This window comes from Sprattus sprattus (assembly GCF_963457725.1).
Source record: "Sprattus sprattus genome assembly, chromosome: 17".
NCBI lineage: Eukaryota > Metazoa > Chordata > Actinopteri > Clupeiformes > Clupeidae > Sprattus > Sprattus sprattus.
The window spans coordinates 16480138-16498744 of NC_137915.1; the positions used below are offsets into that span (position 1 = coordinate 16480138).

General features: G+C 45.1%; 1 protein-coding gene across 1 annotated transcript in view; it reads left to right on the forward strand.

Annotated features, from left to right (window-relative positions):
• sema5a (sema domain, seven thrombospondin repeats (type 1 and type 1-like), transmembrane domain (TM) and short cytoplasmic domain, (semaphorin) 5A) overlaps positions 1-18607 on the forward strand; it is a 108949-nt gene that overhangs the window by 89257 nt on the left and 1085 nt on the right. Inside the window, exons 16-22 of the mRNA XM_080855311.1 lie at positions 1982-2207; positions 8738-8947; positions 12672-12842; positions 14415-14570; positions 15324-15368; positions 15874-16085; positions 18354-18607. The exon at positions 18354-18607 is cut by the window's right edge and continues 1085 nt beyond it. Of these exons, the coding sequence (XP_080711437.1) occupies positions 1982-2207; positions 8738-8947; positions 12672-12842; positions 14415-14570; positions 15324-15368; positions 15874-16085; positions 18354-18473 (1140 nt within the window). The 3' untranslated portion in view covers positions 18474-18607. The remainder of the gene's footprint in view (positions 1-1981; positions 2208-8737; positions 8948-12671; positions 12843-14414; positions 14571-15323; positions 15369-15873; positions 16086-18353) is intronic.

Consider the following 18607-nt stretch of genomic DNA (forward strand, 5'->3'; position numbering starts at 1 on the left):
GTGTCTTTTTAACATGTGTGTGTCTGTGTGTTAGGACGTGTGTGTCTTTCTAAAGGTGTGTGTGTGTGTGTCTGTGTGTCGATGTGTGTGTGTGTTTAGACGTGTGTGTCTTTCTACATGTGTGTGTGTGTGTGTGTGTGTGTGTTGAGACGTGTGTCTTTCTACATATGTGTGTGTGTGTCTGTGTTTAGGCGTGTGTGTCTTTCTACACATGTGTGTGTGTGTGTGTGTGCGCGTCACTGTTCGCTCCACTCCAGCTTCCTCAGACAACTTGATGGATGAACACCGAAGACTCTTATCTTATTTTGTCAAGGTCTGGCAATCACTCAAGGTCTGCTCAGCATAAATAAATAAATAGAGGAAAAATGGCTGTATCAACCTTTCCCCCCCACCGGATGAACAGATCGCTTACCAGCGATTCATAACCCCCCACCCTCCGTACACTCACGCACACACTGATACACACACACCTCTATTTATTCTTAAGGTGTCAGAGCGTGTTCTGATGCCTAAATGGCAATCTTTAATATTTGAAGAGGCTCTAGATCATTATGAATGTAGACCTGGTGAGCGGTGTGTATTATCGCTGTGCACCAACGGCTTGAGTGATTGAAGTACTTTCATGGAACTGAAAAGAGGACACAGCCAAGCAGGAGCTAAATTTACTGCGCCTGTCTCCTCAGAAAGGGCACACGGTATACATTGTAGAGCATCTGTGCATGGGCAGCTGATTTTCATTAAAAATCGCTGTCTTACGGGAAACAACTTTTTGTAGATTTTATGGCATGAGTCGAGCTGTAGGTGCCACAAAGGAGTATTTTTTCAGCATGCACAAGAAACCCTGTTTTCTTAAATTACCTAAAAAGTGTTTTTTGCATAAACAAAATCCCCGTAAAGAAGAGTGTTTAAAGAAACATTCATCAGAGGGTTCCATGTTCTAGAGAAGAATCTTTTAGTTCTGGAGACAAGCTATCAGCTTGACGGTGGTATTTTTTCTTCTGGCTCTCGCACTGAAGGTATGCGCCCACACCACAGGCTGGTAAGTGGCAAAGCATCAAACTGAAATCAACATGACAGTTTGAATTGTGCATAGCTGTTTTGTTTCTCTCTCTCTCACACTCTCTCTCTCTCTCTCTCTCTCTCTCTCACACTCTCTGTCTCTATCTCTCTCTGTAGCTCTCTATCTCTCTCTCTCTCACTCTCTCCTCTTTCTTTCTTTCATGATCTAGTCTTCTCCCTCCTTCCTCCTTGCCTAAGCCTTGTGATAAATTAAAGCTGGTCAATGACCTTTTCTGTCTGGCTTGTTTGTGACCTGCCATGTTCAGCAAAGGGCGTAATAGAAATATTTCATATGAGCTAGCGAAAAAAAGCTTGACACGACAGCGATTCAGCCACTCTTGACACACACACACACACACACACACACACACACACACACACACACACTTACCACAGGAGGTTTCTACATGATTGACGTAGGCTTTTGGTCTCATGGACATGACTGATGCTGGGCTTGTGGTCTCTGTCGTAGACATGACTGATGCTGGGCTTGTGGTCTCTGTGGTAGACAGGACTGATGTAGTGTTTGGTTCTCTGTTGTGGAGTACCCATGTTGACTAGACAATGTTCAAATGACTTTGATTCTGTGTTGTTTGATTCAATGCTTCTGGTGATTTTATGGTGATATGGTGAAGATATATGGTGATATATGATGATATTTTATGGTGATATTGATGTTAATGCAATCTCAACTCTCTCTCATATTTAGTTTCAAATTCAAACCAGCTTTCCTAGCACCATCATATCACAGTTTAGTGCTGCAGAAGCTTTGGACATGAATAGACAGGTACGTCCTGTATTGTGAAGGGAAAAGGGTAAACAAACAACCAAACGTCTCTCTCTCTCTCTCTCTCCCTCTCTCTCTCTCTCGCTCTCTCTCTCTCTCTCTCTCTCTCTCTCTCTCTCTCTCTCTCCCTTACAGGAGTACCAGTCCTGCAACACCCTCCCCTGTCCTGATCTGAAGAAGACCACTCCTTGGACGCCCTGGACCCCGGTCAACATCTCGGACAACGGCGGCCATTATGAGCAGCGCTTCCGCTACACCTGTAAGGCGCGTGTGCCCGACCCCAACCTCCTGGAGGTGGGCAGACAGCGGATCGAGATGCGCTACTGCTCCAGCGACGGCTCCACTGGCTGCTCCACTGATGGTGAGAGTCCATGATCCCCCACTCACTCAGTCACTCAGTCATTCAGTCACTCATTCATTCATTCACTCACTCAGTCACTCAGTCACTCACTCACACACTCACTCACTCACTCACTAACACACTCACTTAGTCAGTCACTCAGTCACTCAGTCACTCAGTCACTCACACAGTCACTCATACACATTTACTCACTCTCTTGCACAGCCTCAAAGACATCTTCTACTTCTTCTTCTTCTTCTTCTTCTTCCTCCCTTTTTCTTGCATTCTCATTTTCTCCTCTCCGCTTCCTCATTTCTCGCTTTCTCACTCTAACGGCGTCTCAATCTCTCACTTTCACACATGTCCATGTTACTTCCTTTTTCTTCCTCTTCTTCCTCCTCCTGTTCTTCTTCTTCTTTTTTCTCACCTCTTGTCTTCCCCCTCTCTTCTCATTCAATCCTTCTCTTTCTCATTCAATTTCTTCATGTCTCTTCTTTTTTTCTCTACCTTTTTTGTCACTTTCTCTCCCTTCCTCACCCCTCTAGCATCCCTTTACCTCTTGCTAGTCCATGGTGACTCATTGCAACCGTTTGCCCGGCTTCCTGAGTTTGCCATGTAAATGAATGTAGTGTCATCTTATTGACTGACAGTGTTTCTGAGTCCATTTGCGCCTCTTCTCTCGCTCTCTCTCTCTCTCTCTACCTCTCTTTCTCTCTCTCTCTCTCTCTCTGGAACTGGAACTGATGAGACGAGACAAATGTGTTAATGAACTGGGAGTCTACAGAGACAACCGCAGCTCTTGACCTTAGCAGAAAGAAAAAGAAGAAAAAAAACTCCTCTCAAGGTATCAAATCACGGCTCCACAGATGTTTCCCACCACCAACCCACTTCCCTTTCAGCTGGCTCGCCGTGTTTTCTCATTTCCTGATCTAGAGGTGGTAAACATGCAAATAAACATGCTGCTAATTGATGTAGCTTATCAGGAGTGTGGGCTGTGGGGAGAGAGGCTGTCATCTGGATATCGGAGAAACCACAGCAGTAATAACGCAAACTAGGGTTAAGATTTCAGTAGCCAGTTGTTTTTTTGAGGCATTAAAGGTACTTAAAAAGTAAAAACTGTTAAAAGTAGTCCAGTATTTGAGGCAACTCCTTTTTGTCTACCCCCACAGTCAGTATCTGACCGCCATCCAGTAGGACTGGATCCCAGCAACGCTTTTCAATGAAGCACAACCACAAAACAAAACCCAAGGTCCACATTGCAAGCAAAGCTTACGTCACAAACTTGCCTTCGGCGCCAATGAAACATTTGATGTGAAAAACCACGGGGTGGTAAATGTGAACCAACAGTGACAGATGCGGAGGCCAACTCAATTAAGAGTCTGATTAAAAATCCTACAAACACACAAACAAACACACACTCACTCCCCACCCATCACACACACCCTCCTAAAGTCGTCTTTGTTGTCACTTCTAAAAAGAGCTTTCATCTAAAAATGGATGAAATCAAGAAAAGACTCTGTGTAGTTCATTAGAGGCTGTGTTAAATGTTGTGTTAATTGAAAATGTTCCACGGCAATAGAAACATTGAGTTTCTCGTTTACAGAAATGACTTTGACTTTTATTAGAAACTCAGTGGGCGAAATAAGGCCTGCTTTTGTGACTTAAATGACTCGAGCTCTAATTGGAAGTGTGAAGAGAATGACGCCATTGAAACTGAAAAAAATAGGGTGCACCTCTTTTAAAAAGTGGAACAATAATATACTAAAGCAGTCCAGTGCAATTATGTTGTCCTAGTGGCTTCCTGAATGAGTCTGGCACACAATGCATACCTAACCTCATGGGTAGAAAGAAAGAGAGAGTAAAAAAGAGAGAGAGAGAGAGACTGGCTGTAAAAATAAAAAAAGGGTTTCAAATTAATATCATTGAACAACAATGACAGTTAAATCAGTCTATATCAGTTACAAACAAGCCTCCCGGAGTCCTTAATGGTTGCTATAACTCCCACCACACGCACCATTTCTCCTCACAAAGAACTTCACTGTCTGTTAGTAGGAAAAAGAAAGGGAGAGAGACAGAGAGAGAAAGGAAGAGATCGAGAACAAGACAGGGAGAGAGAGGGATTGCAAGCTAAATGGATAGAGAGAGAGAGAAAAAGAGAGAGTGAGAAGGTGTGTGTGTGTATGTGTGTGTGAGAGAGAAAGAGAGATATTATGTGTGAAAAGTAGAGATACAGAAGGAGAGAGAGATGATGCCACCACCCTGTTCCATTTTAGCACCTATCACTCCTGACAGATATCCACATGCGCTACGCTGCCTCTCCTCAGAGAAAGCTCCGTTCATCTCCCCTCTCACACACTCTCTCCTGCAGGATGAATGCTCTCCCCGCGCCCAGAGGCCAGTGGTTAACTTAAATCAAGCCAAGGGCCACATCCACCCATAATTACCTCCATCTTGAAGGTGTGTGTATTGATGGCTTGGATGTGGGTGGAGAGGAGAGGAGAGGAAAGGAGAGGAGAGATGATGAGCAGGCAGAAAGGAATGGACTGCCACTTGATAAAGATTAAGCCTTGCCACTGGGCCTCTCCTTATCGATTTGAATCTATAAGCTACAGTGGCTTGAAGACAGGCAGTAAGGCACAGCGTGACACAGCACTGCAGCAGTGACTCTGGGGGGGGGGGGGGGGGGGCTGGATGGGGTTGTGTCTGAGGGAGGGGGGAGGGCGATGGGTACAGACACAGAGGCAGCATGGCCAGAGAGGGACAGGAGGGGTCCTGTCCTAATGTTGGTTGATGGGAAGCCAGATGACAATAATCGCTTTAGAATGCTTTTACATTCAGTCATATAGTGGATATTATCAACTTACTAAAGCTTGATTGTTGTTCCTCAATTGTAAATCGCTTTGGATGTAAATGTGACTTATTAAAAGGATCTGCAAATAATCAATAATTAAAGACTTAATAACCGCTATATCAAAGAAGGCCAACCATTACCTGATGTTCTTATATAATATTCCTGTAGGGATTGGTTTGTATAGACTGAACTACCTCGGGCCTCAAGAGAGAAAAGCGTGCATCCGTGTCATTCTCATACGTAGCCTAATGCCCTTTCCAAAGATGCAGAGTGAAGAAAAGCCACTTTGAAGACAGAGATATGAGGAGCTTTATCAGTACTTCCTGCTTTTGCCCCTTTTGTGTGTCTGATGTCAGTATTTTCAAAAAGTCAAAGCTTCCATGCTATCGCCTGTTGCTAACATTTTAAGATTGAACGTTTATTTGAAGCCACTTCCCTTAGCAAAGGTGAAATCCAAATCTGCTTTTTGCAGATAAGCTTCAGTGTTGATCTTTTTCAGGGGAAAGATGGGAAATGGCGGAAATCAGAGCCTCCTAGTTTAATCCCTTTCCTCAGTTTATACTCTTTCCTCAGACCTTCACTGTTACCCTGATGGGCATGTTAGTCAGTGTTGACGTAAGTTAATTAGGTCATGTTGGCATAAGATGAAGTTTCATTGCTCATAGCTCAGATGACGGCCATCAGGTAATTACTTGCAAATTTGACTGAAAACTTTGACCGCTCTTAACGACTCTCACAGTTAATGTATGAACTGAGAATGTTTTATTCATTCAGCTGTGCCAGTACGTCAGCAAATCGTTTTGGAAATGCTAAAACAAAACTGCTGCAGTTGGGGTTCCTGGACAATACCAATTGATCTCGGTAGCGTTAATGTAGGTTTTGTCCTGGGGAAAAATGGCCTTATGTCTTATGCCAGTGTCATTTAAAAAAAAAAAAAAAACATTGGCCAAAACCCAAAGGGCTTGGTGTGCAGGCCTTGAGGCCTCTCACCACTTTATATCAAAAGTGGAGCGAGCCGGAGGACAATACTAATGATGGCGCAGCCGAGTGTAATTTGACACTGCACGGTCCGCCAGAGATGCCACCATTTTTCCTCAGTGTCCGAGTGGGTAACCTCGGCCTGAGCCTCAACTCTCCCTCACAACATATCACAAGGTCAGATCCCTCTAGACAAAACAACAACAACTTATTTCTTGCCTTCATCACCGTACCGGTCCACTCAATAACGGCTCTTGGAGCTTTCTTTCCCCCTCTCTCCTCAATGATACTGGCAGAGGCTTCAAAATAGCTTCCCCACTGTTTACAGTTTCTTCCCCACCACCCTTGATCTCACCGTCTGTCTCGAGCTAAACACCATCGCATCAGGTACCTCCGATACACAACCAGAGCCAGGTTATGGTTTGATGGACCTCCACAGCCCCTGGCAGGTACCAATGAGACAACAGGAAAATCTCTTTCTTCCTCATTAACAGAGGTTGTGAGGGCAGATATATTGATCTATAAATCCACAGAAAGGCAGTGAATCACACAGAGGGGGAGGGGGGGTCAGTAGAGGGGGGCTTATATTCATATCTCGGTCGTCCCTGACGACCCACAACTTTCGTACAGTATGTAGCAGCAATTATTTTTCTCATACGCTGGCGCACTAAGTAAACGTGGCGCGACCCGTCCCTCTCCCATCAGGGAGCAGCACTTAATTGCCCTCTCTCTAACTTTTAATAAGTGCCCCCGACAGTTCTCGACGGCCGCTTGACAAAGCCTCCGCTGCTCTGGGAATTGTGTCAGAAGCGTGCGTTGTAATCTACACAAGTGAATCATTTTCTGGATTATATACGCAATGATGCACCCCTCCCTTTCCCTGGAGAGAAGCAGCCTTGATCTGATAGTTCAAGAAAAAGGAGAAAGTGTCACAGAAAAAAAAAAATTAAAACTAGGACACGGTCGATCCACCGTGTCTTAAGTTTCGAAGGCCTTTGGAGCTGTTAGAACATGCATTGTGAAGGTGTAGTGATGTTTTTCAAGCAATAGTCTCATTTTCTACTTTTCATCATGTAAAGCTTAACGTTGAGAGAAATATTCACCTGGCACCAAGCAAAGGCCAAAAGGGTCCACTTTGTTATCTCCAGAGAAAAGAAATAGATAAAGAAATAGAGGACATCAGAATGGTAAAAGAATGGAGTGAAATACTGTGTGTGCTCCAGCAAGGTTTTGTAGCTTGACTTACTGAGTTGTGTCGAGTCGTTTGGCACGGGAGGAAGCGGCCCATTGTTTTGAAGGTGTGAGCTGATAATGGAGTATAGCGCAGTGGTCTTGTAAAGGCGGGGAGTGTGGAGGAGAGAGAAGAGAGAGAGGATAAAGAGGATAGGTCACACTCAAGGCTGCTGCTGCTGCTGCTCCTGAGTCCTCTGCCATGCCTGGAATCAATAAGGAGCCAAGTCACAGAGGGGCTGTCAGCACATGCCAGTGAGCCACATGTACACACGCACACACAGATACACACACACACAGACACCCACACACACACTCACACACAGATACACAAACACACAGACACGCCCACACACACTCACACACAGATACACAAACACAGATACACGCACATGCAGACACCCACACACACACACTCACACACAGATACACAAACACAGATACACAAACACACAGACACACACACACACACTCACACACAGATACACAAACACAGATACACAAACACACAGACACACACACACACACGAACACACACAGACACACACGCACGCACACACAAACAAATAAACACACAGATACACACACAGATACACACACAGATACGCATATGCGCACACACAAACAGAGATGCATACACCCATGTTAATATGCAAAAATACACACACTCACACACATTCAAACAAACACACGGGGACACACAAACACAGGAACATACAATGACACACACACACACACACACAAAAACTTAGTTGCTCCCCCCCACCCCCACCACACCCCTCCAAGGTTGCTTGTACAAACAAAGGTCACGGCGCAACTGCGTGAACATTCTGTCCTTTAGTTGAAGCAGGAAAATGAATACAAAACAGCAGTAGAGCAGGGGCTCCTTATGCAGTCACCATATGATACGAGACTAGCGCTCTGGTCTGAGCATGGGGAAGCTCCCAGGTCGCCTCTTGTTTCTGCGATACAGGAGAGGTTTGACACTACCCATAATGCTGCCCAGATGTTTCAAGTTTTACCTTTGCAAATACAAGCTCCCAAAGAGTGTCTTGGAAGGCTGGTGTTTGGTATTTTTCTGAGTTAGCAGAACCTGTACAGTTAAGTAAAAGCAGGAGCTTGTGTTTTGGTGTTCTGGTAATGAGACTGGATATGTGGCCCCCTACCCGTGTCTCTAAGGAGTTGGTGAAAAATGGGGTTGTGTGGGAGAGGCATGTGATACAAGTAACAACCCTGAAAACTTGGTGGTTATTGGTTTGATTTTTAAAGCTTTTTAAGTGAGAGTTTTGTCAATAAAAGTCAATCTGTCTCTGTTTCTCCCTCTCCCTCTCCCTCTCCCTCTCCCTCTCCCTCTCCCTCTCTCTCCTTGTCCTCTGTCCCCTCAATCTCTCTCACTCTCCTCTTCCTGTTTTCCTCTTTCCCCCTCAATCTCTCTCTCCCTCTCTCTCCATCCCTCTCTCTCCATCCCTCTGTCTCTCTTTCTCCCCCCCAGGTGAAATCCTGCGCACTGGTCGTATCACAGGCCTGACGTTGAATGGCGGCTGGTCGGCGTGGGCCTCCTGGTCCCAGTGTAGCCGAGACTGCAGCCAGGGCATCCGCAGCCGCAAGCGCACCTGCACCAACCCCAAGCCCAAGTACGGAGGCCTCGCCTGCCTGGGGCCTGCTCAGGAGTACCAGGAGTGTAACATGACACCCTGCCCAGGTTAGGAGAAGCACACACACACACACACACACACACACACTTTCTCTCTGTGTGTGTGTGTCTCTCTCTCTCACACACACACGCTATCTCTCTCTCTCTCTCTCTCACACACACACACACACACAAACGCTTTCTCTCTCTCTCTCTCTCTCTCTCTCTCTCAATCACACACGCACACAGACACAGACACAGACACACACAGACACACACACACACACACACACACACACACATATATAAGCATTTCTCATTCTGTTGTTCCCCTTGTAAGGGAGTTATGCCCAAGAACACAAACACATGCATATACCCACTCATATAAACAAATGTGGGGAAAAGAAATATACGACAACACATTCACATTCCCACCCATTAGAGCTCACTGCCATATGGTCTGCATTGCATACACGCATTAAGACCCCACTCCATCGTGTCACACACTGAAAATGGGATTTCTGTGACAGATGCGTCTGCAAATGTGTTTTCGCTGTGATTACACTGCAAACACAAACTCAGACCACTGCTCGCATACGTGTGCCATTGAGTCTCCCAGGGCACTGCGTTCTTCCACCGGAGTAGATTGAATAACCTCAGCTCTGCTGTGCAAAGGATGTGACATTTTCCTCTTCAGGCATTTCAAGGTACAAATTGCAGTAAATGAATTAGGAAAAAACCCAAAGAAAAAGTTACACAGGTATTTTCATTTTTAATTTTTTTTTAAAGAAGAAGGGAACACTATTAAAAGCATGTGTCTGTTGGAGGGTGTTCAGACCTCAATTTCTTTTAGGAATCTGGAGAGCAATCCCCATGTGCTCCTTGTGTGTGTAATTACATGGGAGGATAATTATTCTCCAAGCAACAGGAAGCCTTAGACACAATACGCTTCCTCTAATCCACACACTTGTGGGGGGTTGGGGAGGGGGTTGGTGGGGGTTGTTCGCTAATTAGTCGCACGCACTTCTTCTCGGATGTAAGGAGGAAATTCATCTTCTTGAGAGGCAATGTGCTGCTGTGTTATAGGACACCTGTCGGGAAAAAAAAAACGTGAACGCAAGCAGACAAGTGCGAATATTTGGGGAGATCATTATCAATCACATTTCCATTAGGGGAAGAGGGCAGCATCGTCTGACAGCTACGTTAAAGACCTGCTCCTCGTCAACAACTATCCATCATCGTATCCATGAGTGTGCCGTTACAAGACACACTCACTGTGCACCAGGTTCAGTGAAGGAGACCCAAAGCTTGATTCTGCTTAGTCATGCAGTGGAGTGTGTCAATGGCGCAAGCACATTTTAACAGAAAAACATTACTCCATGATGGTCATTCCATCCTGTGCAGGGCCAGTTGAGGCACACAATCATGTGATGTCTCAACGGAAAGACTCTTTGGTCTGTGCCCCCACACCATTCTTTCCATACAAAGGTAAAAGTCTCCCTTTGTAGTTGACCCATACAATCCAGGGAGCTTTCATGACTGGTATATAAAACCAGCTCACCAATAGCAGGTGATTGTAGAACAGACCTGTCCTAGACCTTGTTCAGGTGACATCTGGAGTCCTTTAGTAGTCATTGGCCTTGTGACGTGGTGGAGCTTTCACTTTCCGAAGAAGCAGTGAAGAGTGTGGGTGGAGGAGAAGTGACTGAGGTGGCCATGTGAAAATGTTCAGCATGTGTGTGTGTGGGTTTTTGCTCCAGACAGCTGTGATTCCGTGCCAGATCAGGGCCTGATATGTGACAGAGTCCGCAGAGTTATCGGAGAACAGCAGAGTTATCAGAGAACAGCAGAGTTATCGGAGAACAGCAGAGTTTATCGGAGAACAATTTCTTGTGGCTGTGTGCTGATGTGGAGGATGTGGTTGGCCATAAGTGAACGAAAGTCCTCTTAATTTTAAGAGATCACAATCGGACAAAATAGGGATAACTGCACCTAATCTCAGACCAAAGTGGTAAGACCGATGAAATTGGAACCTGCCATGAGGTGAGGGTATTTTCCTCCTCTGCTCACTAACTTCTGGGTGTTTTGAACCAGTAGGTGAGGAAATGCTCTCAATGATGGAGCTTTGAAACACATTAGTGTCATGCGAGAAGCTGGTGAGAGGGATGCGGGTCCTCCAGCCTGGGTTCGTCTGGCTTGGAAGCTAATGAATCGTTTTGTTGTTGCTGGCACCCCTGTAAGAGATGAGACGATCTGTCATACGGTGGCAGAAATTGAATGATCTGTCATTTTTAGATAGAGAAATTACAGAGGAAGATGACTAACGCCTCTGAGGTGTTCAATTACACCCTCTCCGACGATTGTCGCCTCTTTTAAAACCAATTTTGAGATTTTTTTTTCCAGTCCCTCACTCTCTCTTTCTCTTTCCCTGTCTCTGGCTTTCTGCCTCTGTCTCCCATCCTTTCTCTCTTACGCTCTCTTATAAAGCACAAGGAATAAACCCACTCAGTGTGTACTCAGGATTGAAATTTTAGTTTTAGCTGCTATAAAATGCACTAGGTGACATAGCAGTCAGTCTCTGGTTTCACAACGTGAAGATCATTTAGGAACTCTCCAGCCGCTCAGAAAGAACATTCTGGAACTTTCCAGTCACTCAGAAAGAACAATTTGGAACTTTCCAGAGATTCAGAAAAGAACATCCTGGAATCCTCCTGTCTTTCAGAAAGAATATTGTGGAATTCTCCTCCTCCTTTCAGAAAGAAAAATCTGGGATCTCTCAGCCTTAGACTGTCTCAGCCTCAGGTCTCCTAATACAGAGCAGAGCACACAGAACGACACATAAACAGACTTGTTTACAGGGGAATAATCAGGCAGAGAGGTGGTTGTAATTTTTACCAGTGCTCATTACCGCCAATGCTAGTTCCCAGGCCGTCACATCTGATGGTCGGGGGGGGGGGGGGGGTTGTAGGGTGTGCCGGAGTAGGGGGGGTTGGCTGGGGGGAGACTGATGGTTCATTTACTTTCGTTAATTAGAGCTGGGGTCAGGGTTAGTCCACCAGGGGATGGGGGGTCTGGTAGCTGTAAGTACCATGCAGCACACTCTTCTACTCTGCACCCCACATCTGTGCTGCAGTCGTCCTTAAACAGCGGCCAGCTTCAGCCCAGATGTGGCCCAGGTCTGTTTCACATCCGGCCGCCATCTGGGTCATTTGTTCACTATGCTGTTGGCCTCACAGGCGAGGTCACATACTCCTCTAATTACACAGTGCATGTTGAAGGTGATTGGTGTCCCACTGCTTTACCTTACATAGGCATACAGTGCTCGCCAGATATGTGTATTTCTGGACTTGCTCTGCTGCAGCTGATGATCAAAGTACAAATCCAAGCCATTATGGTGGATGGAGTATTTATTTATATATTTGTGTATTTATATCAAGCACGCTCTGAAGCTTTTTTTTTTCCACACACATACTGGCATAATTTCTGTCGACTTCCTTTATGTTGAACTCTGTGGAGCATTGAAGCAGGACTATGGTTTAACTGCTTTGGATGTCTTGCTAGTTTCCCATTCTTCAATAGAAAATACTTTTTTGGCACTTTGTTATTACTTTTTGTTGTAGAAGGCCTACATCTACATCCCTGCCAGTGAAAAGGTTAGGCTTCCCACTGGTTTTGTTTCCTTACAGGCTTGTTCCTCAGATTCCCTGTTTTCTGATTTAGCATTTGGTCCTGCTTTTCCGTCCGAAAATACATGCAAAAGACCTTACGGTGACTGTTGTCTTTGCATGTACAGTGGATGGGGGCTGGTCGTGCTGGTCACCTTGGTCCAAATGCTCTGTGACGTGTGGAGGAGGGCACTACATGCGCACACGCACCTGCAGTAACCCCCCACCTGCCTACGGAGGAGACATCTGCCTTGGACTGCATACTGAGGAGGCGCTGTGCAACACACAGACATGTCCAGGTACTCACACTCACACACTCACACACACACACAGGCACACACACACGCGCACACACGCCGAACACACGCGCGCACACACACACACACACACACACACACACACACACACACACACACACACACACACACACACATACACACAGTCTAGCACACCCTCAATTGTGCTTCTGTTGCAGAGCTGTGCCTTACATACTCAAAGGTATATACACCGTCAAAATACACATCTTCACATACACACACACACACACACACACAGAGACAGAGAGAGAAAGAGAGAAATATACAAGCCAAACAAGCAAAAATGCTGTGTGTGTGTGTGTGTGTGTGTGTCTCTGTGTGTGTGTGTGTGTGTGTATGTGTGTATGTAGCTAGGGTTTAGTGCCACACCCACCTGCGAGAACTGCACAAAAAAAATCTAAATGTCACCCTTTGCAAGCGTTAGAAACCTAATATCCTGTTTCAAGCGAACGCATTCAAATGAGTAAAATAAGCCGATGAGGTGATCTTGTGACTGGACGAGGTCCAACCTATCAGGGCCCATGAGAGGGTTAAGAGCAGAATGCTGGGAGAAGCGCTTCCCCTATGCAAATGCCAACCCATCCATTAGCCGTGCCCCGACAGATGCTCTCTGATGACCTTTTATCTGCCACGTCCAGCCCCTCTCCATCACCCAGTTAATTACACTGAGTCTGTGGCAGGGCACTCTCCAAGGCACTCCGCGGAATGTTAGTGTGGGTTGCCGACGAATACAGCGGAATGTTAGTGTGGGTTGCTGACGGATACTGCTGTGAATGTGAAGCCCCAGAAGGGTGTTTTACTGCAATGCGGTCATCCATTCTGTCCTGTCAGGAGCTGGCTTGACCCTTTAGTGCTTTCTGACCTCACAGGTGTATCTTTAGCCAATGTGTGTATGTGACTAAGTCGTTGTTATTTCCTTACCATTGGATGTTTTGTTCCTCAAAAATACTTTATTGTGATAGCCCAGATGGGAAAGTCAACTATCTGTCAGCAGGTGTTTATCTTTATAAAATATTCAAGAAAAATATTCAAGAAACTTTCAATATCCCTACTGAGACAAACTCTCAGATGTCCACTAAGAGTAACTACAATCCTATACAACACCAAGTTCATACAGGTTTATACAGTGACTTAATTCATCTGTGAAAACCTGCAAACCTCATTAATATGTATTAAGGGACCCTCAATGTGGAAGCTGTTTCCCGTAATCTCATCTTAAATTGTTTAACATGGTAGCTCTTTCATTAGACCTTAATTGTTCACCCTAGAAATAAAGAATATCATTTATGGCACTATTTAGGTTGTTTTTGGAGTTTAATTGGTGTCAATTAATGGGTCATTTCATTAGTATTAAGAAAATAATTAGCTTTTGACCCTTGGAAAACCTGAAGTAGAGATCTACTTAATGTTCCCCTTAAATGAAGTGTAAGCTAGTTTTAGCCTTTGCATGTTGAATGTGAAGGTGTTGTATTGTATGTTTTGATTCATTCTAGAGTATTATTTCAGGTTGATCATATTGTGCTCACTAAGCTTCTCTGCCCCTCCCCATTCTAGAGAGCTGGTCTGACTGGTCCGAGTGGACCCGCTGTGATGCGCAGGGTGCCCAGAGCCGCCTGCGCCACTGCGATGTCCTCTTCCCCACGGGCAACCAGTGCTCGGGCAACAGCAGCGAGACGCGGCCCTGCCTGCTAGACTCCAACTTCATCCCAGGTAGGTCGGCGCTCGGCTCTGAAAACTCTATTGAGCAGCGGACAAGCAGGGATCTCCCTTTATTGACAGCCCTGTAACGCGAGACACACAGAGCCATCGATCGCTGCAGCTGCGCAGGGGATAATTAGGCCCTCATCCTTTTCCTCTGTCTCTCACCCCCACCCCCCCTAATCCGAGACTAAGTAGTCAGATCGAACAAATGCATTACAGTGATACGTTACAGTATCGTTTGCATTCACAAACACGAGGGCGACTCGAGATACTCATCCTTCATGTGTGAGGGCAAAGGAAGAGCACCAAGTCTTTAATAACTCTGCACGCTCCCTATCGAGTATCGCCTGATTGGCACAGAGGTAAGCAGTAGAGAGTAAGGAAAGGTGATGGAGATTCACATTCTCGCACGCAGTCGCCCCTTAGTAAAGAGGAGATGTGAAACTCCTGTCACATTCAGTGCAAAACTGGAAAAAATATTATGTGTCCCCTCCAACACCCCAGGCCCTTCTTCCTGAGTTACATTCTATTACAGGTCATTACAACAAAGTGACATACTTCATTTTATTTTAACGAGTCGCACAGCTTATCATAAAGCTCTACAGGTGCCGCTTTAATTATCAGCCGTTAGATTTTTACGACTATCCATTCCTTTTTAGGATATAGGATTTTTTTTTTCGCTACTTCTTTCGTGGACTGCTATTCATCACCCTAACGAGTGCAGTGTCTCCCCATCCTGACCTTGTTTCTTTCCTCTCGCAGAAATATCCATCGCACGCTCCAGTCAGGATGACCGGCGGTGTGGAGGTAAATGTTTCATGCCATCTTAGTTTGATAGATTTCTAATGAGCCTAGCTGTAGAATACAGTCGAGGCTTCTCCCTGTGGCATGGGACCAGGCAGGCCAGGCGTGTTTTTGTCCTGGTGGAAAGTTTGGATATGTCTGTGGTCATTCATCAGTTTGAGATGCTGTTCGCTGAACTCACATATGTGATCAGTCTTAGTTTTGAGAAGGTACAAAGTACTTGCATGAGTGAGTAATTAAGGGTTTTGATACAATGTACTTAAAATGTAAGTTTATACTTATCCTAGTAAGTGCTCAAGTAATCTCTTAAGAACGTGAACTGAGTTCAATGGGGTTCCTAGTTTAACTGTTTTCATTTGATTAGTGTGAGTTAGCAGCGCTGCCTGTAGCACACAGTGTAGCTTTGCAACAGTTAAGACCTTTAGCGGATTTCCGTTTTTCCCAGTTGCATTGTAGATGTTACTCTGGGATTTCCGTGACCCTGATCACTCTCTCTCTCTGTCGACAGACTTTAACGTGTTCCACATGATCGCAGTGGGACTGAGCAGCTCCATATTAGGTTGCCTGGTGACTTTACTGGTGTACACCTACTGCCAGAGATATCAGCAGCAATCCCACGATGCAACGGTGATCCACCCAATCTCGGCAGCACCCCTGAACACCAGCATCACCAACCACATCAACAAGTTGGACAAGTATGACTCTGTGGAAGCCATTAAGGTCTGTGTCCTCTTTTACCCTCTCTCATCAAACCATTAGCATACTCATCATGTGTTTTAATGTAGAACCACTACTTACAGCTGAATGTGTGTGTGTGTGTCTGTGCACGTGTGAGTTGTGTGCGTGTGTGTGTGAGTGTATTTGTGTCTTGTCGATGTGAAGCGTTGTGTAAGTGCTCATGTCTCCATACACTGCTTTCTCCAAAAGTCATGAATAATCAAGCGCTCTCAAGGTAAACTGGCGATGTGCTCCCTCCTTAGGCGGTTGAGTACTATTTTATTTTACAGCATCTTTTCTCGAGCGAGTGCCTTTTTTCCTTAATAGGACTGAAGCATGTTGAGTCATTTTGCGAGTGCAGAAGACAAGCGCAGGCATCCACTACATGTGGAGAGAAAATGTACTTAATTACGGCAGCGAGTACCTCAGTGCCCACACGATCCGCCGCTCGGCCCAGAGTTACCTCCCTACCAAGGGAAAAATATTCATCTCATTTACGCTATGAAACATTTTAAATGATTTTGTTGGTCAATGCTGCTGTTGAATAGTTTGCAGTGTGAGAAATAAGGTTTGCGAATTGCAGAAATAGATGACAATTTAGAAGACCTGTAATATGTCTTCCCTTGAAAGCCATGAAGCGAAAAAGGTTTCCATCTCACAGATAATGAAGCTTACCGGTTAAGAAACAAAGGTCAGCAGTTCAGCTCAAAATAAATACACAAAATCATTCATACTACAGTGAGGTATCTGTGGTTATGGGAGAACCATGAAATAACAGACTAACCCCCAACATGTTATCAACTACATACAACTCCAGAGAAAAGTTGTCAGTTGCATCAATGGTTATGCACTAAACCAGGAACGAGCCAGTGTCAGTGTATGCAGTTATGCTGATGTATTTCATGTAATATGGGTCATTGAATGATAATGATTAGGTCTCGGCCCCTGAGTCTAATGCAGGTTTTCATAGTTTTTGTCATGTTAGTGGTCAACAGAAATATCTGCCAAGAGATCTTTGCCTTTACGCTTGCCCCCATGGCCTTCTAGTGGTCCAGTGGCCAGAAGGTATAGTATTTGAGTTTTCAGTCGGGCACCTGACAAAATCCGTCATGTTTGAGAGTTTTGACTACTTTTGCTGTACCAGACCAAAATATCATCCGAAAAGATCCTAGTCAAATATTTGGCCTGTTGCTACCTAGCTCAGTGCACTACAGCGCAGAAGGAAGAGAAATTAATGAAATGCTCGTGCACTAAGTCCTAGGACACCAGTGTGAATAGAAATGAAGGAAATGCTGGTGCACTCAGTCCTAGGACACCAGTGTGATTCTTGCCCATTCCTCTTTGCAGCCTGACGTTTCCGTACTGTTGCCCCTGGACGACCACAGCTTGCACCAACCTCTGTCCTCTAACATTGGCGTGCCGTGTGGCCTGGAGATTTTCTACTAACACCCTCGAGCAGAGCTCAGCCTTCCTTCTACTTTACAACTCTCTACCTACCTTCCTTCTCCAACTCCTACTCCTACTCCTTCTTCCTCTTCTTCCTCTTCTTCCTCTTTTTCTTCTTCTCCTTCCAAACTCTGCCACCCTCCCAAGACACCCCCTCACGTATGTCAGGTCGGCCGGCGCTAATGCCCTCTCCCCCCTCAAGCCCCTCACCATCCATAAGCCATCCTCCCCACCCATAGTCTTACTCACTGGCTTTTGAGAGGGCAGTGTATCTCCTTGCATTTCTGTTGCCTTACCCAGCCCCCACCCCTCAGACACCCCCATTTTTCTGTTGTATGCACGCTGTTGGGCTCTGCATATATTTTCACATTTTTTTTTCCTGTCATCTCGTCTTCTGTTAGACAAATCTCTTGTCCTTGTGACTTTTTTTGTCATTCGTTACTGTCATCACAATGCAGTGATCTTTCATTTGTGTGGCACTTTTTATGGAGAGAGCAGCCAGGTGATAACTTTAGTTGCCAATTGCTTACTTGTTAACAACCTAGAAGCCTCTTATCTTACCATTTGATTTAATTACAGTGCATGATATCCACTTAAGTTGGCTTGGTCTGGCCTCATTCGTTTTGGTCACATTCTCTGACATGTAAAGTGAAACGTCCATGTATTTTGTTAAAACTGCTTGATTTTTGTTTATTCTTAATATGTTGAGGCTTTTCTAATCACAATGAAGCCTGTTTGAGGAGTTTTTTATTTTTTTTTTTTAAATACAAGGTTTAGGACATTTCAAGACGTTTTACATATGTACGTGTTTTCTCTCACCCACAGGCATTCAATAAGAATAACCTGATACTAGAGGAAAGAAACAAGTACTTCAACCCTCAGCTTGCCGGAAAAACATACACCAACGCATACTTCACAGACGTGAATACCTACGACGACTATTAAAGGGATTACATGTGACCAGTGCTGTTTGGACGGATACCCAAGTATCTGCATCATCATCACCATCACCCATCACCTCATGCTTACTGTAGTAGATTTGTCCTTCTGTTCTTTTGCCTTTTTGTGGTCTTTTATGA